This window comes from Phyllobates terribilis, unplaced genomic scaffold, assembly GCF_046119375.1.
Source record: "Phyllobates terribilis strain yellow unplaced genomic scaffold, ASM4611937v1 Scaffold_2__4_contigs__length_985480577, whole genome shotgun sequence".
In the NCBI taxonomy this organism is placed as follows: domain Eukaryota; kingdom Metazoa; phylum Chordata; class Amphibia; order Anura; family Dendrobatidae; genus Phyllobates; species Phyllobates terribilis.
Window position 1 is genome coordinate 42,221,514 of NW_027362762.1, and position 26,299 is coordinate 42,247,812.

The 26,299-nt window shown below is 44.8% G+C and overlaps 1 protein-coding gene across 2 annotated transcripts in view; it reads right to left on the reverse strand.

Moving 5' to 3' along the window:
* Nucleotides 1–26,299, reverse strand: part of ARHGEF17 (Rho guanine nucleotide exchange factor 17) — a 270,345-nt gene that overhangs the window by 76,919 nt on the left and 167,127 nt on the right. For both annotated transcript variants that reach the window (XM_073661286.1, XM_073661285.1), the window contains exons 3-6: nucleotides 25,575–25,652; nucleotides 3,858–4,040; nucleotides 2,830–2,946; nucleotides 359–451 (exon numbers count right to left, since the gene is read on the reverse strand). In XM_073661286.1, coding sequence (XP_073517387.1) covers nucleotides 359–451; nucleotides 2,830–2,946; nucleotides 3,858–4,040; nucleotides 25,575–25,652 — 471 coding nt within the window. The remainder of the gene's footprint in view (nucleotides 1–358; nucleotides 452–2,829; nucleotides 2,947–3,857; nucleotides 4,041–25,574; nucleotides 25,653–26,299) is intronic.

Sequence of the window (26,299 nt, forward strand, 5' to 3'; positions counted from 1 at the left end):
GAGCCGAATCCAGTGGGCTCAGCGCAGTCCCAGTTATGTCACATGACTCTTGTGGGCAATTATGATCAAAGATGTCCGCTCTGAAAGGCTGCAGACATCAGCGACCGCCGATTGTCATGTCGACGCTGGAAAGGCGCCGCTCCAGGAGGTAGAAAGATGGAGGAAACTGCCTCGTCATGAGCAGCCACAGTCAGAGGGAATGGATACACAGATCGGCGACAGCTTGTACGTCACATGTTTGACAACAGGGCGGAGCCGAAAGCAGTTTGTTTCCATTGGCAACTAGCTGAACTGTGAACGCAGCTCTGGATGTCAGTGATTGAGACTGATCCCACCCGTGGCCCCCCGATCCTCTTACCTTGACGATGAGCTCGTATCGTGGGATCCTCTGGACGGGTTTGATCATCAGGTCGGACAGCGCCTGCTTCTCCTTGTTCTCCCGGGTACATTGCTGTGAAGAGAAAAATAACGAAAAATTACCTCAGAGAGCGGCCATGAGCAGGACTTCATGGTGACCCTGGTAGCCCCTCGCCTGGGTCCTGCTCCTCCGTCCGTACACAGTTACCTACAGGGTGTTTCGTGTCCCAGACTGACCCTGTGGGTCGGGGAGGATGTTTTGATCATGCGTAACCACAGTAACTTATTTTAGCGCCAACTATAAACCTGGCAGCGGCCGTATCCTCTTTCTCCACGACACGGTACCTGCGGCCTTTCCTCACCCACCTGACGCTGAGCATCTGTGGCACATTACGGCCCCCCGGGCACCACAGCTTCATCGCATTACCCCCTCCACCCAGAAGCCATCGCAGGGCCTGTGTTATGTCTGAGAAGACCAAGAAAACAGCCGCCCGATCCGCTGGCCCCGTTACAGGTGCGTTCTGCTCCACAGGCCGCGTCTCGCATCCATTTTCTTCCTTTACTGAATGGCGTTACCGAGACTAAATTGAATCATTTCAGTGCGGCGCGGAGCGATGGAGGAGACGGCGGACAATTCATTCCAGATGCAATAAAAGTAATATGGCCAACAACACAATTAGGTCTAATAATCCCATCCAGACGGCACGCCGATGATGATTCACAGGAAATAAGTGTAACGATAAATAGGCGGCGCTGCGGACAATCACCGGCTGATGTCAGCACGCGGGAATTAAATCACTGCTCATACTGGCAACCGAAATACCAAGAAGGCTACAGACAGAGGGAATTATCTTCTATGGCGTCAGATTTACCAGTAAACTAGACAGAATATTACAGGACATCGATACAGGCGGCTGGGCAATGGTCCCAGTGGCCATTCTTCTGGCCCATGCAGATGATAAAGCGTACAGCTGAGGGTCCATCTTTAGTAATGGAGTTGACTTGGCGCTCAGGACAGTCTTATTCCACTCCAGCCAGCACCAAATTCAGGATAATCTAATTTTCAGCAGAGAGCTCAAACACTTTCATTATGTGGAGAATCTCCAGATTTACAGGTGCAGAGGCGAGCCCCCGTGTCGGGTGCAAGGCGCGGAGGCGAGCCCCCGTGTCGGGTGCAAGGCGCGGAGGCGAGCCCCCGAGACGGGTGCAAGGCGCGGAGGCGAGCCCCAGAGCCGGGTGCAAGGCGCGGAGGTGAGCCCCAGAGTCGGGTGCAAGGCGCGGAGGCGAGCCCCCGTGTCGGGTGCAAGGCGCGGAGGCGAGCCCCCGTGTCGGGTGCAAGGCGCGGAGGCGAGCCCCAGAGCCGGGTGCAAGGCGCGGAGGCGAGCCCCAGAGTCGGGTGCAAGGCGCGGAGGCGAGCCCCAGAGTCGGGTGCAAGGCGCGGAGGCGAGCCGCCGAGTCGGGTGCAAGGCGCGGAGGCGAGCCCCCGAGTCGGGTGCAAGCCGCGGAGGCGAGCCCCCCGTGTCGGGTGCAAGGCGCGGAGGCGAGCCCCCCGTGTCGGGTGCAAGGCGCGGAGGCGAGCCACCGTGTCGGGTGCAAGGCGCGGAGGCGAGCCCCCGAGTCGGGTGCAAGGCGCGGAGGCGAGCCCCGGTGTCGGGTGCAAGGCGCGGAGGCGAGCCCCCGTGTCGGGTGCAAGGCGCGGAGGCGAGCCCCCGTGTCGGGTGCAAGGCGCGGAGGCGAGCCCCCGTGTCGGGTGCAAGGCGCGGAGGCGAGCCCCCGTGTCGGGTGCAAGGCGCGGAGGCGAGCCCCCGTGTCGGGTGCAAGGCGCGGAGGCGAGCCCCCGTGTCGGGTGCAAGGCGCGGAGGCGAGCCCCCGTGTCGGGTGCAAGGCGCGGAGGCGAGCCCCCGTGTCGGGTGCAAGGCGCGGAGGCGAGCCCCCGTGTCGGGTGCAAGGCGCGGAGGCGAGCCCCCGTGTCGGGTGCAAGGCGCGGAGGCGAGCCCCCGTGTCGGGTGCAAGGCGCGGAGGCGAGCCCCCGTGTCGGGTGCAAGGCGCGGAGGCGAGCCCCCGTGTCGGGTGCAAGGCGCGGAGGCGAGCCCCCGTGTCGGGTGCAAGGCGCGGAGGCGAGCCCCCGTGTCGGGTGCAAGGCGCGGAGGCGAGCCCCCGTGTCGGGTGCAAGGCGCGGAGGCGAGCCCCCGTGTCGGGTGCAAGGCGCGGAGGCGAGCCCCCGTGTCGGGTGCAAGGCGCGGAGGCGAGCCCCCGTGTCGGGTGCAAGGCGCGGAGGCGAGCCCCCGTGTCTCGTGCAAGGCGCGGAGGCGAGCCCCCGTGTCGGGTGCAAGGCGCGGAGGCGAGCCCCCGTGTCGGGTGCAAGGCGCGGAGGCGAGCCCCCGTGTCGGATGCAAGGCGCGGAGGCGAGTCCCCGAGTCGGGTACAAGTATAATAAACTACAATTATGGCTGCGTTCCCCTGTAGACCTACCTCCAGGAACTTGATGAAGGCTGGACGGGCCTCCTTCGCTATCCTGACCGCATCCTTGGCATTAAGGAAATTATCGATATAAGCAGAGTAGATGCTGACCAGGATTTCCTTGGAAAACTACAAGAAAAAACAAATTATTAGTCTCACGTCCAGCCACCAGAGAAAAGACAGGGATTATACGTAATAGCCCCGGCCTCTCGTCACGTTGCTGCATTGTTTTCTCCATTAATGGGGCCACTATGGATTTGCAGAATGAAGAAGAAGCAGTGCCATAGCAGGAGATTTCCTATGTCTTTTTCCAGAAGCTTCTCGAGGACATCTTGGAAAATCTAGTTCCTTTACATATAGAGGCCCTCCTTTCTACATTAGATCACAGTATCTGTCTTCTGGCAATTTTTGGGGGAATAACCCGGCCATATTATGTGGCTAGATCACACTCCGAGTCTACAGGAATAATGTTGCCCTGTATGATGTGCGGAGAAGGGTCAGAGAATAAATGTATCTGGACTCAATTGCTGAAGACGGCAAAAAGCAAATGACGCAAAATACCCCCCACCCTGATCTGACCAGAATACAACTATTACCCCTAACACTACAATCCCCAACATGACCTTTGCCCAGTTGTACAACGAGACAAGCAGGGACATCCGGGTGTTACATTCGTGGCTTCCGATATCACGTTATTAGATATCCCGGGGACTCGCTCTCAGTTTTGATCTTGTAGGATACGACATCAAAGCATTAATTAGGATCAGATAATTAACGAGACGCCTCGGGGCGCGACACGTCTCGATATGTGAAGAGGAGAAATTCCAGGAAGGAGACAGAAGTCTCAGCTTAGTTAGGATGCAAAGATTTGGTTCTCTGCCAGTAGCGTACCTCTGGGGTCCCTGAGGCCTACTCTGATACTTTTAGGTCTTGCTTTTTGCTATGCAGTGGCCTCCATGGGTTTGCATTCATTGCAGTGACTTAAAACATGATGGATTTGGACATCAAGGACAGGATACCCCAAGACCTCTGCTACTCACCGACTCGCCCAGGACGTCCCCCACAGTCTGGATGTCCGGCCAGTTGTGCATACAGTGGCTGACCTGCTCCAGAAACTGCTCGTGGTGCTCCAGCAACTCCGGGATGTGGTCAAAGATCTCGTCCACCAAAGATGGGTCACACAAGATGGAATTCTCTGGCTGCTTCAGTGGTTTCATGTAACCCTACCAGCAACAAAACAAAACATTCAGTTATCATAGGACCCTCCCGATATGACCCCTTTCCATGGAGCAATCCTTTTAACGCTGACTGAGTGACTTGAAAACTGTTCAAATGCGAATAAATCCATGAACCCTTCCAACCCCTTTGAGAATTCACTTTCGGAGGCCTTCCATAGTCTTGTGCTAAAAAGCGCCAACTTTTTTGAAAAGTGGGCAGAGTTAATAGGGAAGGAAGCAGGTGGGTGATGAGCAATGTATACACTACTCATATAGGGATAATTAAAGTATGGTGGGAAGGGCAGAAGAACTAGACTGGACAAGGTTGATGGTTGGAGCCCCAAGTGTCCCCTATATTCCAGCTCTATTCAGGATTGTGCCGAGGGGTGAGGAAGCGAAGGAGGGCGCAAGGCTGAGCTCTTGGGAAATTCAGAGATCATTTCTTTAGGAATTTCTTCGTTTTATAGTTAGAACACGAGACAATAGAATTATAGGAAATGAGGCGATCAAGAAAGGAAAGGCTGAAATATTTTTGTGCATTTTCAATTATTTTTAGCATTTTGTGTTTAAGTGTTGTCATTCATATAAAAAAAAGGTTATTTTAGTCATGTATTGGTTAGTAACGCACTTGGTTGGGTTCATAAGTCCACAAAAATGTGAAAAATGTGAATGGCCAATGAACTCCAGGACTAAACTCATCACTCAAAAAAAAAAAAAACCCACAAAAAACACCAAAAGCAGGCACATATCGGAACGTGCCAAGTGAAAAATCACACCACAAAAGGAAACAATGTATAATTCAAGGAAAGACCTCAAAGAACGGAGCAGACTCGACGGTGGAGCTGGTAGGAACGCAGCGAGATTGTTACGTTACATGTTCAGCCTGTCAACGCGGTCTTAAACCTGCTGCGGCGGACCACCAAACGGGAGCGTTCCAGAGCACGAGCGGCAGAAACACAAAAGCTCCACCTGCTCTAGACAGGAATCCCAAAAATAATCACCCATCTAATCTATTTCATAGTCACCGGTACTCTAGAAATCCAAAACAGTCTGGAGTTTGGAGAGAAGGTCCCAATCACGATCCTCATCTGAATGGAGGAAACATGAAGCGAGGATGAGGGGCGTTGGAGGAACGATTGTTGGGGTTAATTTGAAGAGCATAGCAATCAAGTCGTCTTGATTGTGAGTGTTTTCTTAGTTCTTCATCCTTTTCTGGTCGCCCATGGATCTGGTGGTAGGCATGAGTCTTACAACGATCTCCGGCCAAGCTAGACCGGCTATCCTCTGATGACCATCACTAATTCCTTAACGGCACATTTACATTTTTTACCCCACTCTTGTCATCCATATAAAGTATGGAAGCTTTTATTAATTTTTAGAGGGAGAAAATAGATAAAAAAAAACTTTTATAACATTTTTGCTTTTTTGGAACAAAACAAGTAACATCATAATTTTAATGAATCTCCCGCAGTTGCAATTCTTATTAAATTAGGTGGAATGGGTGGAGGAAAATCAATTTCTGCACTTTTTCAGAGAGGATTGACTGTAGGTAATATACGGGCAGCGTGCCAGACTGCAGGCCTCAGGAAGTCATTATACCAGACGCTACATGAAGATTTCCTTCCCAAATGAAAACATCCATAATGCGAGGCCGGAGACCAGAATCGTCCACGGCCGCTCAATGACGAGAGGCTTATATCCAATATTCATGCAACTCCATGAAGGAGGAGACGACATCAGAATCCAGGGGTTGGAATTACCTGATTTTGCAGCGTTAAACGACCGTTGATCAGTAAACGTTTACTGACCGGCGGTCGTTTAATAGCCCGTTTACACAGGCAGACGACACTTAACGATGCACACAGAATCATCAATCGCTCAGTGCACAAAGACTGCCAATGTTCTTGGCGGCGCGAGTCCTGTTTACTCAGGAAAACGCGCTGCCAAGAACGATCTTAGGTGGAAATCAAAAGATCATTTCACCCGATTATCTAGATAATTACATTAGCTGGAAGTCTACAGGAAAACCAACAGTTTTCCTCGGTGTACTTCCATAATTTCACCTAACAGACTGTACATCTCCAGCCCATACCGGGGACACCACACGGCAGAATGATACTGCAATCATCAATGCCGTCTCTACAATAAAGTGATTTCAGCCTGATCAAGGAACATCGTTGCTTCTATGGTTTCCAGTGCCAGGATTAGTCTTTGAACCTGAATTATGGATATTATAGTCATGAGAGTTCTTGATGGTATATTTTTAAAATATCTCATCCAGTGAAACTCCCGTGTCAGACCCAAGAGATACGAGAATTGTAAACCTATCCAAATTTCTAGAGTGTCTCTTTTGCAAGTTTTTTTTCCAACTTCTCTAAACGTACCCACAACCTCAAAGAGGGAAAGTTTAGCCTGGTTGTGTTACTCTTTGTGTGTGCCAGAGTGCTAGAAGGGTACCCGTTTGGTCCTAGAAAGTTGGGGGGTGCGTGTTTACTGGTGTGCTGCCCAGGGCAATAGTCTCGGCCTAACAAAGCGGCAAGTGGTGGCAACAAGAAGTGTGGTGCGGATGTGCGAACTGGCTGTGGTGTGCGCTTAGCTCATGGTCAGCCTGTTGTGATAGGCGAGTGGACAAGTTTGAGAAGCGTAGTCCCACTTTACAGTCACATCGGAGTCATGAATGCCAAAAGTGGGTGTTCGCGACATCTAGCAAGACTTCCGAAATGTCTCGGAACACACAACGAAATGAGAAGCCTTCAGTCTTGCTTAGATTCTCCACCAACTTCTCAAGTAGAGGCCACCAAATCAGCAGGCCCCTATATAAAAATCGCCCTCCTTTCCATTCTTCAAGAAAATATATATTTTTTTTAAAAAAAAAAAAACTTGAAAACTCTCCCGAGAACAGCTGGAAAGGCCTCCAAGACTCACAAATCTCCCAGACCTCTTTGAGACCACCCAAAACCTTTCTGAAAATAGCAATTCTGAAAAGTTTATTCTAACCCGACATGCAATTGCATATTCAAGGAGGTAGGGAATGGATGTGGCTTTTAAAAAGAGAGCAAGGCTAGAACTACAAACTTGACATACGAGGCATGACAAACCACTGTTTTACAACCAGGGAAAAGTTTGCAAGTATGCTTTCAACTGGTGAAGAATTTCCTATGAGGTTCAGATGTAGCAGGAGATGTGATCAGAAAAAAATTTCCAGCTACAGTCCCTCTCAAATGGATGCACACAAGACTACCTCTCCTAAACTGAATATGATCACAGGTCCCCTAAATGGCGGAGGTTTCAGGGCCCTATAATTCACGAATAATCTACATTGCAAATTGAGAAAATAAAGTAGACCGGGTTTAGTCCTCCGAGTGCCAAGACATCATTTTGGTAATTTGGCACAGTTGTCTACAATCTCTTGGGATAATGAGCAGGCAACATTACAGTCACTAGCTTATTATCAATTATGTAAAGCCCTTTATTATCACATGGTGAATTCATTTTTTATTTCATTTCTTTATAGGAAGACCTCTACAACTTTGCACAAGTATTCACAGCAAGAAAGACAATAAATTACACAGTGCCTCTTTTTTTTTGGCACCGAGATATGTAATCTTGCAAAAACAAAAACACAGCAACACACACTACAGAGGTAAAATGTCATGTAAAAAATGAAAATGAAATACAGATGAAATGTAGTCTGAAGCTTCAATTTGGCACGGTAGAGCTGGCACATGAGACTATCACACAGATTTCGTGTGCGTTCACGCACTTTGTATTCTCCCAGGCGAAACGTCAAACATCACACTAAAGTCAGAGGTGGAACATTCCTCTGTTAGAGAGCTCTTCAAATAGTCTCAGACATAATACTGCATAGTGACCGTTCAGCTTTGGTCCATCTAGATGGCCCCTATAAGTCTAGAGAACAGATTAGTTTTGCAGAGCCGCCAAAGGTGAGCTCCAAAATCCAAATACTACGAATCAAAAAAGGAGAACGAAAAACACAACTATCTTGGTTTACGATCCCTCCTTTTGTCCAGTTCCATGGCCTCCGACCTTCACATCCTCAACTCAAGGATGAGGAGTAAATCTAGGAGAGTCACTTGTAGAGAAGGATCTGGGTGTACGTCTAGATCCCAGGCTAAATATTAGCATGAAATGTCAATCAGCAGCTTCTAAAGCCTGCAAGTTATTGTCATGTATTAAAAGTCATGGACTTGCAGGACTGAGACGCAATACTATGACTTTGCTCAACCTCATCTAGAATATTCAGTTCAGTTCTGGGCACCAGTTTGTAGAAAGGAAGACCTGGAGCTAGGAAAGGTACAACGAAGAGCCACAAAACTGATAAAAGGCATGGAGGAGCTTGGTTATGAGGAAAGAATAAACATTACATTTATTTAGTTTTGAGAAGAAAATGTCTAAGATGGTTGGGGGGCATGATGGACTTGTACAAGTACATAAATGGTCCATACAAAAAAAAAGTATAATCAAAAAGCAGTTTAATGTAAAACCATAACAAAAGGGCACTTTCTCTGCCTGGAAAATGGTTTAATCTGCAGAGGAGACGAGGCTTCTCTACCATGAGAATTATTAATCTGTGGAGTAGTCCAACTCAAGAGCCAGAACCAATGATGATTTCAAAAACCAATGTTTTTAATGATTAAAAAATAAATACAAAAAAATTATGTAAAATGTACAAAATTCTTGTTCAGAGTATTGATCGACAATCAGGATCAGGAGGGAAAATCTGACTGGGTCATGCATTATGACTGTGCCTACAGCCCGCAGGGCTGTGGAGTCGGAGCCCATTTTGGTGGAGTCGGAGTTGGAGTCTGTAAAAAAATGGACAAACTAGGACTCCTAAAATATATAATAAATTGGGTACAGTAGTTCAATGCAGTTTGTGGGAAATATTTTTTCATAAGAATTTGGGAAAGTTATGAAATGTCCTATAAATGTCTGTCCTATTCCTGATCTAAGGGTCTAGACTTTTAGCTGAGAAAAACGTGTCCTACCGTAAATTTATCACTTAAACATGAGCCGTGTATGAGGGGGTTGGAGTCGTGGAGTCAAGAGTTAGAGTCGGTGTCAAGGAAATTGAGGAGTCGGAGTCGAAGGTTTGGCTTACCAACTCCACAGCCCTGATAGCCCGTTCTTTTATCCCTTCCCATCCTTGATTAAACTTGATGGACGCGTGTTTTTCTCAACCGTATTAACAATTAATTATGTAATCGAGTCATCAGTCATAACTTGCTACTTCACCATTACCCCTAAACCTTCTCCGCAACCACAAGCTTTTACACTTCCTCCACCTCATATCACCACCTACCTTCTCCACCCAAAACACTCATCTAACCACCAATTCTCCATTTCTGTATCCTTCATCTAAGTTTGACTTTCTACAAATTTCCTTCTATCATGTCTGTAATCTCTGATCCCCTTCCATGAAAGAGCGGTCCCACAAACAAGACTTATCCACAGGAAAGAAGACAAATATAGGTTCTGGCTACTGAGACTCCCACTGACCATAAATACAAACCTGACCTGTGTGAACGGAGTAGGAGTGAGCATGTGCAACCACAACTTCTATAAACCATGAATGGAACAGTGGTCGCACATGCTCACTAACATTCCCTTAGTGCAGGGGTCTATGGGACCCCATTCTTAGAAAATATTTGAAACCCAAGCGATCATACATTCATCACCTATCGTGTCTCTGTTCTTCGGACGTCACCGTGAATGACAAGCCATTCAACCATTTCAAAGCTGGATATGGCCTTCCATGTAGGGCCATCATACATGGGTAGACTCAAAAGGGTTTTTGATTAGCGCTTAAGTGTAGACAGCTAGCCAGGCAGGAATACTGCCACGACAGCTCTTCCTAGTCAACATCACAATGTAGTTCAAAGTAGAACGCAAGACTTAAAAACCTGAAATCCACGTAGTAAACACGCAACATGCGCCGGAAGGATCGGGAAGCAAAAACCACACCAATTCAAGTACTTTATTTAGCTAGTACACATGGCTACAAAATATCATTAGAGGGTCTTCAAACTCCTAAATCGGTGTGGAAGACCAAGCAATGGACAAGGTGGGAACATTTAAGAACAACGGACAAATTTTACCATAGAAGCAAAAAGATGCCCCCCATCCCGAGGGAACAGGCATGAAAGAAATGTCAAGCGAGCTGTAAGATGGGGGAAATAGTCATCCAGTCTGAATTTCACATCAAACTGAAAATACAGAATCCTGGAATCTCAAAACAGTCGTCACCACTACCCAAACCTAAGCAAAATCAGATAATAGGGTCAAAAACGTAAGAAATAATCGTAATTTTAAACCCACTAAGAATAGAACTTCTCTTTCTACCGTCTAATTGTCACACGCTGCTTATAGGAAATAGTCTTTGGCCATTTTTAGTTGCCTTCGATTTACTACGACAGAAAAATTAATATCTTTACAATTTTCTTTTTTTTTTTTTTTTACTTTTTTGGATATTGTAACACAAACAGAGTGTACTCTGAATAGGTAATGGGACATTGATAAATTTAAAAAAAAATACTTTTTTTTTCAGAAAATATCAAAGTGCAAAGACGTCATAGAGTTTCTTTTCTTTTTTTTTTGAACCAACGAGTAACACAGATCTAGTCATTACATAGACAAAATTAACAGATTACTAAAGGGGTGTTTAGAAAACCAGGTCGGCTTTCTTCCAAAAGCAGCGCTACCCATGTCAAAGTGGTGGCCAAAAGTATTGGCACCCCTGCAATTCTGTCAGATAATACTCCGTTTCTTCCTGAAAATGATTGCAATCACAAATTCTTTGGTATTATTCTCTTCATTTCATTTGCTTGCACTGAAAAAACACAAAAGAGATTGAAGCAAAAATCAAATCATTGATCATTTCACACAAAACTCAAAAAATGGGCCAGACAAAAGTATTGGCACCCTCAGCCTAATACTTGGTTGCACAACCTTTAGCCAAAATAACTGTGAACAACCGCTTCCGGTAACCATCAATGAGTTTCTTACAATGCTCTGCTGGAATTGTAGACCATTCTTCTTTGGCAAACTGCTCCAGGTCCCTGATATTTGAAGGGTGCCTTCTCCAAACTGCCATTTTGAGATCTCTCCACAGGTGTTCTATGGGATTCAGGTCGGGACTCATTGCTGGCCACCTTAGAAGTCTCCAGTGCTTTCTCTCAAACCATTTTATAGTGCTTTTGGAAGTGTGTTTTGGGTCATTGTCCTGCTGGAAGACCCATGACCTCTGAGGGAGACCCAGCTTTCTCACACTGGGCCCTACATTATGCTGCAAAATTTGTTGGCAGTCTTCAGACTTCATAATGCCATGCACACGGTCAAGCAGTCCAGTGCATGAGGCAGCAAAGCAACCCCAAAACATCAGGGAACCTCCACCATGTTTGACTGTAGGGACCGTGTTCTTTTCTTTGAATGCCTCTTTTTTTTTCCTGTACACTCTATGTTGATGCTTTTTCCCAAAAAGCTCGACTTTTGTCTCATCTGACCAGAGAACATTCTTCCAAAACGTTTCAGGCTTTCTCAGGTAAGTTTTGGCAAACTCCAGCCTGGCTTTTTTATGTCTCGGGGTAAGAAGTGGGGTCTTCCTGGGTATCCTACCATACAGTCCCTTTTCATTCAGACGTTGACGGATAGTACGGGTTGACACTGTTGTACCCTCGGACTGCAGGGCAGCTTGAACTTGTTTGGATGTTAGTCGAGGTTCTTTATCCACCATCCGCACAATCTTGCGTTGAAATCTCTCGTCAATTTTTCTTTTCCGTCCACATCTAGGGAGGTCAGCCACAGTGACGTGGGCTTTACACTTCTTGATGACACTGCGCACGGAAGACACAGGAACATTCAGGTCTCTGGAGATGGACTTGTAGCCTTGAGATTGCTCATGCTTCCTCACAATTTGGTTTCTCAAGTCCTCAGACAGTTCTTTGGTCTTCTTTCTTTCCTCCATGCTCAATGTGGTCACACAAGGACACAGGACAGAGGTTGAGTCAACTTTAATCCATGTTAACTGGCTGCAAGTGTGATTTAGTCATTGCCAACACCTGTTAGGTGCCACAGGTAAGTTACAGGTGCTGGTAATTACACCAATTAGAGAAGCATCACATGATTTTTCAAACAGTGCCAATACTTTTGTCCACCCCCTTTTTTAGGTTTGGTGTGGAATTATATCCAAATTGGCTTTAGGACAATTCTTTTTGTGTTTTTTCATTGAAGACAAATTAAATGAAGATAATAAGACCAAAGAATTTGTGATTGCAATCATTTTCAGGAAGAAACTGAGTATTATCTGACAGAATTGCAGGGCTGCCAATACTTTTGGCCACCACTGTATGTGTTATTGCAGTTCAATCCCGCTGAGCAAAAATTGCAAAGCCAGACACCACCCATGGAAAAAATTGGAGAATTCTAGAACAAAAAAAAAAGGAGCCTTTTTTTTCTACTTCGGTACAAGTGGGGGGGGGGGGGAGGGGAAATATCCAAAATCCCTGATTAGACAATCTGATGAAAAGTAAAGTATCCATCAAATAACAAAATCCCAATAAAAAGAAGGAAAACAAAACTATGGTCAAGAAGAGTACAGAACAAAAAGAAGAGGTTGGGATGACTTGAAAGGTCAGAGAAGTGACGCAATCGATCAATGGTGGACACAAAGTCATTACCACCTCTAAGCCCCCCATACACATTGGACTAATGTCGGCCAAACCCTCCGATATTGAAGGGTTTGGCCGAAACTCTAATGTGTAAAGAAGGCGGCACCGGACAACTAAATGTTGGGAGTGCTGATAGCTTTGTTGTCCTGGAGATAAGTCACCGGTAGAAATGTTACTCGGCGACTTTCTCGAAGAGAACACAAGAGCATTTCGGCCAAACAAGCCCTCCTAACTTTGGACGGAAGATGTATAATTTGTAGATTTAAGCGGCAGAACTTTAATCGATAGTCTTTCAAAAAAACATAAATAAAAGCAAACAAAAAAAATAACCTCAAACCTCATAAATTCTGTTAAGGTCAAAGGTTTGAAAACTATTTTCCCCAATTAAGAAGAGAGTCAGCTTTATGAAATTGAGAAGGTATTTGACTTTCCATTAAAATATCTACCGCATATTTGCCCAAATATCTTAAAAAGTGGAAAAAAATTATCCAAAGTAAATGCTTTTGTGTACGGTATAATATGTGCTACATTTAGGTCATGGCACAATTTCAGGATGTTCTGATTTTCTGTTTCACCGGGATCAGCAGACAAGACAATCAGAGCTCTCTCTGGCATACAATATCCCGTGGACATCTGATGGATCGATCTTTAGATAAAATAATGAGGCCACGTGCAAGTTTGAGAGATGAAGGTGTGAAAATTGTACTGAAATCATCGGTTAGATAAAGCAACAATAGGACGTTATGTAAACTGCGCATAATAGAACAGTAATAGCGGATACATCACATGACGGACATCATTAGCCATAATGTGCTTCATTAGGCTTCCATCAAGCTCTATGGAATTTTACCAGACCAAGCAAGCTCTGCCATTTTGCCCATTTTAGGGTGAAATCTCCAATGCAGAGAGGTACACAGCCTAAATATCTTGATAATCCACTAAGGAGCAGCTCCCACAATCGTGGCAATTGCATGAGGTCAAATCTCTGCAGATATACAGTATCCAATGACCGAACAATTTCACCTAGGCAAAAGATACAATTTCAGTATCCCCCTAAGTACAAGAATATAACTACTATAATACTGCCCCCTATGTACAAGAATATAACTACTATAATACTGCCCCCTATGTACAAGAATATAACTACTATAATACTGCCTCCTATGTACAAGAATATAACTACTATAATACTGCCCCCTGTGTACAAGAATATAGCTACTATAATACTGCTCCTATGTACAAGAATATAACTACTATAATAAGGCTCCTATGTACAAGAATATAACTATTATAATACTGCCCCCTATGTACAAGAATATAACTACTATAATACTGCCCCTATGTACAAGAATATAACTACTATAATACTGCTCCTATGTACAAGAATATAACTACTATAATACTGCTCCTATGTACAAGAATATAACTACTATAATACTGCCCCCTATGTACAAGAATATAACTACTATAATACTGCCCCTATGTACAAGAATATAACTACTATAATACTGCCCCATGTACAAGAATATAACTACTATAATACTGCCCCTATGTACAAGAATATAACTACTATAATACTGCCCCATGTACAAGAATATAACTACTATAATACTGCCCCATGTACAAGAATATAACTACTATAATACTGCCCCTATGTTCAAAAATATAACTACTATAATACTGCCCCCTATGTACAAGAATATAACTACTATAATACTGCTCCCTATGTACAAGAATATAACTACTATAATACTGCCTCCTATGTACAAGAATATAACTACTATAATACGGCCCCCTATGTGCAAGAATATAACTACTATTATACTGCCCCCTATGTACAAGAATATAACTATTATTATACTGCCCCCTATGTACAAGAATATAACTACTATAATACTGCCCCCTATGTACAAGAATATAACTACTATAATACTGCCCCCTATGTACAAGAATATAACTACTATAATACTGCCCCCTATGTACAAGAATATAACTACTATAACACTGCTCCTATGTACAAGAATATAACTACTATAATACTGCTCCTATGTACAAGAATATAACTACTATAATACTGCCCCCTATGTACAAGAATATAACTACTATAATACTGCTCCTATGTACAAGAATATAACTACTATAATACTGCTCCCTATGTACAAGAATATAACTACTATAATACTGCCCCCTATGTACAAGAATATAGCTACTATAATACTGTCCCTATTTACAAGAATATAACTACTATAATACAGCCCCCTATGTACAAGAATATAACTACTAAAATACTGCTCCCTATGCACAAGAATATTACTACTATAATACTGCTCCCTATGTACAAGACTATAACTACTATAATACTGCTCCTATGTACAAGAATATAACTACTATAATACTGCCCCCTATGTACAAGAATATAACTACTATAATACTGCTCCTATGTACAAGAATATAACTACTATAATACTGCCCCTATGTACAAGAATATAACTACTATAATACTGCCCCCTATGTACAAGAATATAACTACTATAATACTGCTCCTATGTACAAGAATATAACTACTATAATACTGCTCCTATGTACAAGAATATAACTACTATAATACTGCCCCTATGTACAAGAATATAACTGCTATAATACTGCTCCCTATGTACAAGACTATAACTACTATAATACTGCTCCTATGTACAAGAATATAACTACTATAATACTGCCCCCTATGTACAAGAATATAACTACTATAATACTGCTCCTATGTACAAGAATATAACTACTATAATACTGCCCCTATGTACAAGAATATAACTACTATAATACTGCTCCCTATGTACAAGAATATAACTACTATAATACTGCCCCTATGTACAAGAATATAACTACTATAATACTGCCCCCTATGTACAAGAATATAACTACTATAATACTGCTCCTATGTACAAGAATATAACTACTATAATACTGCCCCCTATGTACAAGAATATAACTACTATAATACTGCTCCTATGTACAAGAATATAACTGCTATAATACTGCTCCTATGTACAAGAATATAACTACTATAATACTGCCCCCTATGTACAAGAATATAACTACTATAATACTGCTCCCTATGTACAAGAATATAACTACTATAATACTGCCCCTATGTACAAGAATATAACTACTATAATACTGCCCCCTATGTACAAGAATATAACTACTATAATACTGCTCCTATGTACAAGAATATAACTACTATAATACTGCTCCTATGTACAAGAATATAACTACTATAATACTGCCCCTATGTACAAGAATATAACTGCTATAATACTGCTCCCTATGTACAAGACTATAACTACTATAATACTGCTCCTATGTACAAGAATATAACTACTATAATACTGCCCCCTATGTACAAGAATATAACTACTATAATACTGCTCCTATGTACAAGAATATAACTACTATAATACTGCCCCTATGTACAAGAATATAACTACTATAATACTGCTCCCTATGTACAAGAATATAACTACTATAATACTGCCCCTATGTACAAGAATATAACTACTATAATACTGCCCCCTATGTACAAGAATATAACTACTATAATACTGCTCCTATGTACAAGAATATAACTACTATAATACTGCCCCCTATGTACAAGAATATAACTACTATAATACTGCTCCTATGTACAAGAATATAACTGCTATAATACTGCTCCTATGTACAAGAATATAACTACTATAATACTGCCCCCTATGTACAAGAATATAACTACTATAATACTGCTCCTATGTACAAGAATATAACTGCTATAATACTGCCCCCTATGTACAAGAATATAACTACTATAATACTGCCCCCTATGTACAAGAATATAACTACTATAATACTGCCCCCTATGTACAAGAATATAACTACTATAATACTGCTCCTATGTACAAGAATATAACTGCTATAATACTGCTCCTATGTACAAGAATATAACTACTATAATACTGCTCCTATGTACAAGAATATAACTACTATAATACTGCCCCCTATGTACAAGAATATAACTACTATAATACTGCTCCTATGTACAAGAATATAACTGCTATAATACTGCTCCTATGTACAAGAATATAACTACTATAATACTGCCCTCTATGATCAACAAGATAAGATGAAGCATAAGAGAATATTCAAGAATAGCATGATGGGTAAAGGTTGTTTGGTAAGACGATATGATGATATCACAGCGGTCAGGGTGAGCTGGGCAGGATTACTTAGAGATTGCTGATGTCACCATCTCCAAAACACTGTTGTCTCCAACTAGACAGCTTAAGAATAGACCTCCAGGAATATATAGTCAGTGACCACTTTCTCCATTCTTTTCTGTGACATGTCGGCGGGCAGCAGGAATTATACTGGTAATTTTCCGCTACTTGAGGACAATCTAGGGAAACACTTCTCTGGAGATCTAGATCGTGAATGACATTAGCATCGTGTCCAAGGTCAGCTCATGTAGGTGAAAGTCAGACCAAAAACGGATCCAAAAAAGGAAAAAAATTCTTATGTATTTTGTTAATAATAAATTTAATTTTTTCTAGCTATCAGAACATCTGATGATATATTTTGCTGTGGAAGTGTTAAAGGAGTTTGGGGATTTTTTTTTTTTTTTAAGTATAACGAGGACCACTCACTAGTTTCAAGATGTGACACTGACCTCAACATGGTATAGAGGCTGTATAGAGGAGTTAAATCTAATTTTTATTTTTCAATTTCTCCTCTGCGGACATATTTGCTTGTGTAAATTTTATAGGTTATAATTTAAGATAAGCTCAAGGGGCGTTACCAGAGATCTGTCTCTGGGGGCGTGTATGTCGTCTCGTGCATAAGGTTCACCAATTATAAACAGGCAGCATCATTAAGAGGAGAAAAGAACACACCCTCTTCTCCTTACTGACCTCTTCAGCTACTGTAAAGATACAGCAAATGTAAGCTATGTATCATTACAAACACTTCCAGGTCTCATCTCCCAGCAGTCAGTGTGAGGGGAGGGCGAGAGCCGTCAGAACTTTGAGATGAGATTTGTTGTATCTCTACACAGTAACTGCAGAGTTATGCATCATTACAAACACTTCCAGGTCTCATGTCACAGTTCTGTCAGCTCTCATCCTCCCTGCCTGACTTGGGCTAGATGAGATCTGGAAGTGTTTGTAAGTGAGGCTATGTGCCCACGATGCAGAAATGCTCCAGATTTTTCCTGAGCGTTTCTGCATCTCCCTGGCAGAAAAAAATGCATGCGGATTGTACATGCGTTTTTCCTGCCAGGGACATGCGGATGTGAAGCGTTCTTCACTTACATTTCCGCATGTGGGTTGACAAGCGCTTTCCAAGCGATTTTAGCATCACTTGGAAAGTGCTTGTCAACTTGTTCACACTATATACAGTGCCTACAAGTAGTATTCAACCCCCTGCAGATTTAGCTGGTTTGATAAGATGCAAATAAGTTAGAGCCTTCAAACTGCAAACGAGAGTAGGTTTTATGAACAGAAGCATAAATCTTACAAACCAAAAAGTTATGTTGCTCAGTTGAATTTTATTAAATTTTAAACATAAAAGTGTGGGTCAATTATTATACAACCCCTATGTTTAATATTTTGTGGAATAACCCTGGTTTGCAATTACAGCTAATAATCGTCTTTTATAAGACCTGATCAGGCCGGCACAGGTCTGTGGAGTTATCTTGGCCCACTCCTCCATGCAGATCTTCTCCAAGTTATCTAGGTTCTTTGGGTGTCTCATGTGGACTTTATTCTTGAGCTCCTTCCACAAGTTTTCAATTGGGTTAAGGTCAGGAGACTGACTAGGCCACTCCAACACCTTGACTTTTTCCCTCTTGAACCAGGCCTTGGTTTTCTTGGCTGTGTGCTTTGGGTCGTTGTCTTGTTGGAAGATGAAATTACGACCCATCTTAAGATCCTTGATGGAGGAGCGGAGGTTCTTGGCCAAAATCTCCAGGTAGGCCGTGCTATCCATCTTCCCATGGATGCGGACCAGATGGCCAGGCCCCTTGGCTGAGAAACAGCCCCACAGCATGATGCTGCCACCACCATGCTTGACTGTAGGGATGGTATTCTTGGGGTCGTATGCAGTGCCATCCAGTCTCCAAACGTCACGTGTGTGGTTGGCACCAAAGATCTCGATCTTGGTCTCATCAGACCATAGAACCTTGAACCAGTCTGTCTCAGAGTCCTCCAAGTGATCATGAGCAAATTGTAGACGAGCCTTGACATGACGCTTTGATAGTAAAGGTACCTTACGGGCTCGTCTGGAACGGAGACCATTGCGGTGGGGTACGTTACTTATGGTATTGACTGAAACCAATGTCCCCACTGCCATGAGATCTTCCCGGAGCTCCTTCCTTGTTGTCCTTGGGTTAGCCTTGACTCTTCGGACAAGCCTGGCCTCGGCACGGGAGGACACTTTCAAAGGCTGTCCAGGCCGTGGAAGGCTAACAGTAGTTCCATAAGCCTTCCACTTAAGGATGATGCTCCCAACAGTGGAAACAGGTAGGCCCAACTCCTTGGAAAGGGTTTTGTACCCCTTGCCAGCCTTGTGACCCTCCACGATCTTGTCTCTGATGGCCTTGGAATGCTCCTTTGTCTTTCCCATGTTGACCATGTCTGAGTGCTGTTCACAAGTTTGGGGAGGGTCTTAAATAGTCAGAAAAGGCTGGCAAAAGAGATCTTTAATCCACACATGTGAAGCTCATTATTCTTGGTGCCTGAACTACTTCTTAATACTTTAGGGGGACCAAACAGAATTCTTGTAGTTTGAGGGGTTGAATAATAAATGACACTCTGAATTAACTTTTAACGTTTAAAAAAAAAAAAAAAAAAAAAAAAGCCAAAACAAAATTTGCTGCAGTACATTTCCCACTTCCAGGCTGATCTACAGTACAAATGTCACAATGCCAAGTTAATTCCGCATGTGTCAACCAGCTAAATCTGCAGGGGGTTGAATACTACTTGTAGGCACTGTAAATCCATGCAAACAGCATGGATTTATATAGTGTGACCTGAGAGAATGTCAAAAAATAAAAAATAAATCTATATTTACCTTGCGATGGCCCCCGCAGTCTTGCTTCGCTCGGTGCTGACTGCCGGCAGATCGCGGTACACTGAAGGACCGTCCGACGTCAGCATCGCGTGACCCGTCACATGACTATGACGTCAGCGCAGGTCCTCCTGTCTATCGCGATCTGCCGGCAAGTGAGGAGGAGCGCACCGGGGGCCGTCAGAAGGTAAGTATCATATTTATTTTTTTTTTTTTTACAGGTTCTATGGTACCCGGGTCCGGAGGAGAGTCTCCTGTCCTCCACACCCGGGTACCATCCGCACATTGAACGCATGTATTCCGCATGTGCTTATCTAGTGATGCGTAATCCATGCGTTCTAATGCAAGTCAATGGCGGCGAAAAAGCAGCGCTTCCGCAAAATAATTGGTAATGCTGCGGATTTTTCCCCGATGATAATCCACAGCGGAAATTTCCGCAGCATGTGCACAGCACATGCATATTATCATTGGGTAACATGGCAGGCCTTCTACCAAGCGTTTTTGCCGCTGCGGAAACGCTTAAAAAACGCATCGTGGGCACACAGCCTGATACATATCTCAGCTCTGCTGTATCTCTACACCAGGGGTCCTCAAACTACAGCCCGCGGGCCACGTGCGGCCCGCGGAGGACTTTTATCCGGCCCGCCGGGCTATGAGCGGAGGAGAGGAGAGCGGTGCCATTGCCCGCCCTTCCCCCCGCTTGCTCAGGACCCTGGCAGGCGGATACTTACCTCTCCCCGTGCCTCTGCAGATCCGCTGTCTTCCTGCTCTGCGCTTCCTGTGACGTCTCAGGTCAGAGGGTGCGGTGACGTCATTACACCGCGCCCTCCCGAGTGCTGTCACAGGCAGCGCGGAGCGGGACGACGCCGCCGCGACGCTGGAGTCCAGACCAGAGTAGAGCATCGGCAGCAGCAGGCGAGGAGGAGTGAGGTGAGTATTGGATTTTTTTTTAATGTATGGAGGCATAGGTCATTATATGGGGGGGGGGTGACATCCTGCAAGGGGTATCATATGGGGGGGGGTGACATCCTGCATGGGGCATTATATGGGGGGGTGACATGCTGCATGGGGCATTATATGGGGGGGTGACATCCTGCATGGGGCATTATATGGGGGGGGGTGACATCCTGCATGGGGCATTATATGGGGGTGACATCCTGCATGGGGCATTATATGGGGGTGACATCCTGCATGGGGCATTATATGGGGGGGTGACATGCTGCATGGGGTATTATATGGGGGGGTGACATGCTGCATGGGGCATTATATGGGGGGGTGACATGCTGCATGGGGTATTATATGGGGGGTGACATGCTGCATGGGGCATTATAAGGGGTGGAACAGCCTGCATATGGCATTATAAGGGGGAAACAGACTGCCTATTGGGAACATTTACCTGCCCATTGAGGACCTATGCTGCCTATTGGGTACATTTACCTGCCTATTGAGGACCTATGCTGCCTATTGGGGACATTTACCTGCCTATTGGGGACCTATGCTGCCTATTGGGGACATTTACCTGCCTATTGGGGACCTATGCTTCCTATTGGGGACATTTACCTGCCTATTGGGGACCTATGCTTCCTATTGGGGACATTTACCTGCCTATTGGGGACCTATGCTGCCTATTGGGGACATTTACCTGCCTATTGGGGACCTATGCTGCCTATTGGGGACATTTACCTGCCTATTGGGGACCTATGCTGCCTATTGGGGATATTTACCTGCCTATTGGGGACCTATGCTGCCTATTGGGGACATTTACCTGCCCATTGAGGACCTATGCTGCCTATTGGGTACATTTACCTGCCTATTGGGGACCTATGCTGCCTATTGGGTACATTTACCTGCCTATTGAGGACCTATGCTGCCTATTGGGGACATTTACCTGCCTATTGGGGACCTATGCTGCCTATTGGGGACATTTACCTGCCTTTTGGGGACCTATGCTGCCTATTGGGGATATTTACCTGCCTATTGGGGATATTTACCTGCCTATTGGGGACCTATGCTGCCTATTGGGGATATTTACCTGCCTATTGGGGACATTTACCTGCCTATTGGGGACATTTACCTGCCTATTGGGGACCTATGCTGCCTATTGGGGACATTTACCTGCCTATTGGGGACCTATGCTGCCTATTGGGGACCTATGCTGCCTATTGGGGACATTTACCTGCCCATTGAGGACCTATGCTGCCTATTGGGGACATTTACCTGCCTATTGGGGACCTATGCTGCCTATTGGGGATATTTACCTGCCTATTGGGGACATTTACCTGCCTATTGAGGACCCATGCTGCCTATTGGGGACATTTACCTGCCTATTGGGGACCTATGCTGCCTATTGGGGACATTTACCTGCCTATTGAGGACCTGTGCTGCCTATTGGGGAGATTTACCTGCCTATTGAGGACCTGTGCTGCCTATTGGGTACAGTTACCTACCTATTGAAATACCGGTTGATTTAACTTTACTTGTTCTTCATTTTAAATATTGTATTTGTTCCCGTTTTGTTTTTTTTTACTACAAAATAAGATATGTGCAGGGTGCAGAGGAATTTGTTCATAGTTTTTTTTTAAAAACTATATTCCAGCCCTCCAATGGTCTGAGGGACCGTGAACTGGCCCCCTGTTTAAAAAGTTTGAGGACCCCTGCTCTACACAGTATCTGCAGAAATCAGTGAGAAGAGGGCGTGTTTTTTTTTTCCTATGTGTGCTACGGCTTGCTCATGATTGGATAACCTCATGCGGTGGAAGAAGTGCACGCCCCAAGAGACAATTCTTTGGTAACACCCCCTTGAAATTATCATAAATTATAACCTAGGGACTGCATACTGTGCATGTGTCAGAATTGACAACCAGCACATGCTCAATAGAGCTGGGACTATTTCATCCCCGGATACGGACAGATGACGCTGATTCACTGGAGTGGAGTGGGGGGAGCTACGCTAATGCAACTGTATTAGCGTGCACTCCAGGCAGAGCCGGGAGACTCGATGTCCCTGCATTGCCCGGCGGCCGCTATGGGGCCCTTGAGCAGGAGGGAGCCCCCCGATGCCAGCATCAACCCCCCCCCCCCCGCCGTCACCGCAAGTTAACTGATGAGACCTGAGAGAGGGAGCGCGACAGCCCCTCTCCCATCAGTCCCCTCTGCAACTGACATAATCAGTTGGCACCCAGTCCGCTGTTCTGAAGCTGTGCAGGCTGGGCGTACGGAGCAGCGAGGGAACGAAGAGGAGGAGAGGTGAGTACTCTGTTTATTCATTTTTTGCCGGAGGGGGAAGATATTATACTACAGACTCTGCCTATGGGGAGGGGGGGGACACACATTATACTATCTACAGACTCTGCCTATGGGGGGGCATTATACTACCTACAGACTCTGCCTATGGGGGGGGGGGGACGACATTATTCTACCTACAGACTCTGCCTATGGGGGGGGGGACGACACATTATACTACCTACAGACTCTGCCTATGGGGGGGGACGACACACATTATACTACCTACAGACTCTGCCTATGGGGGAGGGGGACACATTATACTACCTACAGACTTTGCCTATGGGGGGGCATTATACTACCTACAGACTCTGCCTATGGGGGGGGGGGACACATTATACTACCTACAGACTTTGCCTATGGGGGGGGGGACACATTATACTACCTACAGACTCTGCCTATGGGGGAGGGGGGACACATTATACTACCTACAGACTCTGCCTATGGGGGGGGGCATTATTCTACCTACAGACTCTGCCTATGGGGGGGAGGCATTATACTACCTACAGACTCTGCCTATGGGGGGGCATTATACTACCTACAGACTCTGCCTATGGGGGGGGGGGACACATTATACTACCTACAGACTTTGCCTATGGGGGGGGACACATTATACTACCTACAGACTCTGCCTATGGGGGAGGGGGGACACATTATACTACCTACAGACTCTGCCTATGGGGGAGCATTATACTACCTACAGACTCTGCCTATGGGGGGGGGCATTATTCTACCTACAGACTCTGCCTATGGGGGGGAGGCATTATACTACCTACAGACTCTGCCTATGGGGGGGACGGGACACATTATACTACCTACAGACTCTGCCTATGGGGGGTGGGCATTATACTATCTACAGACAATGCCTATGGGGGGGGGCATTGTACTACAGACTCTGCCTATGGGGGGGGACATTATTCTACCTACAGACTCTGCCTATGGGGGGGGCATTATAATGTGGGGTCTTTGCACAGTGTGGGGGCCATCATACAGTGTGGGAGACATCAGTTTGGAGGCTACTAAGGGGTCAGTATACTGTGTGGGGGGTACTGTACAGTGAGGGGGCATTATACTATGTACAGGAGAGCATCATACTGTGTATAGGGGAGCTGTACATGGGGGGAGACTTAGGACGTTATTAAATGTTAAGTGGGCATTTATTGTTAAAGGGGAACTCAGGTTATTATGACTGTCAAAGGGGCACACAGAGGGCATTATTACTTTCTAGGGGGCAAAATGTGGGCTTTGTTTTCTAGGGCACTTGCACACGGCATTACTTTATTCTAGTTTGTTTTACTATCTAGACTCTAGAGAGTGCACAGTACCACACAGCAGGTGCAGTAATGAGGGGTTTGTGCAGGTTGGGAATAGATGGGGACAGGGCCTGAAATGTAAGAAGTCAGATGTGTCTTTGCTGTGATCTCTGCAGACCTGAGACTCTGAGTCCTGGATGGAGAAGTCGTCGTGTCGGTCTGGGCCAGATGGAAAAGACGGGAAAAGTGAACAATTTAATCAGAAAGATCGTCAGCTGTAAGTCACTATATATAACTGTGCTGTGATCTCTTATATGTTCTGCAGGACTGGCATCTATCAATATATGTCACCATATGGCGGTAGTATCTGTGCTGGTCTTTGTATAGAGATTATTTTCAGTAGCAGCGCTGTCATCTGCTGAGGTTCTCCTACATCCACTGTCTGGGTGCGCCACCATAGCTGTAATCAGGGTTACCTGGATAGGGGTCCACTCAGAAGTTTCGCCTCCCCTGAACCAAAACCCTAGGTATGCCTCTGAGCCTCGTTGATCTTGTGTCACCCACCAGGGACTACTTTGGGGTGGGGCTGTACCTTTAAATTCTCTTTAAAAGTAATGATTTCTTTAAGAACAGCGCACCAACTATTCTGCACCAACCCCAGGCCGCTGTTTGTGAGCTTACACATCTTCTGTGTAGACAGATTGGTGAGGCAGAAAAAGAGAGAAGTTTGATAAGTGTTACACAGTTTTGCCTTGGAGTGTGAACTCCGCCATGACTCACTGATGTATCCAGAGTAGCAGCTTTCATCAATCTACCCCTCAACCTGTCCATAGCTTTGCTAAAAACTGGATACAATTGTTGGAAGCCCTCCGCTATAAGCGGAAACAAAAAGTGTTCCCATTAACTGACAGCAAGCAGAGATATTGGAAATGGTGGTGGGATCAAACTCCTTGTGGATTAGAAACTTGCAGAACTTTCTGTACAATGACTGAGCTTGATTTAACATTAGACCAGAAGGACATTTGCTGGCACCTGAGGTCCTGGCACAGTTACCCTACTACATCCCGGGTCCTCTGCTATTATTTAGGGACGTGCTTCCTTTAAAGATTTTCACCTCTATATTTTTTTTTCCCAATACTAAAGTAGATTTTGGAGCTTTTTACATTCTTAAAAAAAAAATAAAATGAGATTCTCCCCGGGTAAAACAAGCCAGAGATCCCTACCTCCATAAGCGTGCGCAGAGACTCCACGTATGACTGCTCCGTGTCCAAGAGGGTCAGGAAGACATGTTTCCTCATATCCTGCATGAAATAAAAAAAAATAAAAATGTATCTTTTATGAAGAGATGAGAAATCATAAAATCAGTAGCATCAAAGTAACTACAAGGTGATTGACACCAAACATATGCACGGATTTATAAAAAACAGACAGGACAGGGCCTCTTTAAGACGTTTTCTACTAAAGATTTAAAATTTATAGAATTTATACACACACATACTTGTGATTCTCAAACACTTGATTCTTACATAAGGTTTTTCAGATGTTTCATTATCATCACAGCCAGGATTACTGTAACTGATAACACCTCAATACACAGCTGATAACACAGGATCCACCATAGAGGATGTCACAGCTCACCTCCTCCTCCTCCTCCTCCTCCTATACCCGTGCACATGCTCATGAGGTACTTCAATACAAAACAAAGGGGTCTGGTCAGTCTATTGCTCCGAATGTACATGTAGATTTCCTGAAAACAGGAATTAGGAGTCTAGAAAAACCCCAGCGAGCGGTGTGAAAATTTGCAAGATTTTTTCTCCATACATTGCAAGATTAAAAAAAAAAAATACATTTAAATACTACTGTAAAAAGAAACAAAAAAACACACATTTTAAATTTATCCCATTAAAGAGAGGAGAATAAGAGGGGGATCTGCCATCCGCAACTCACC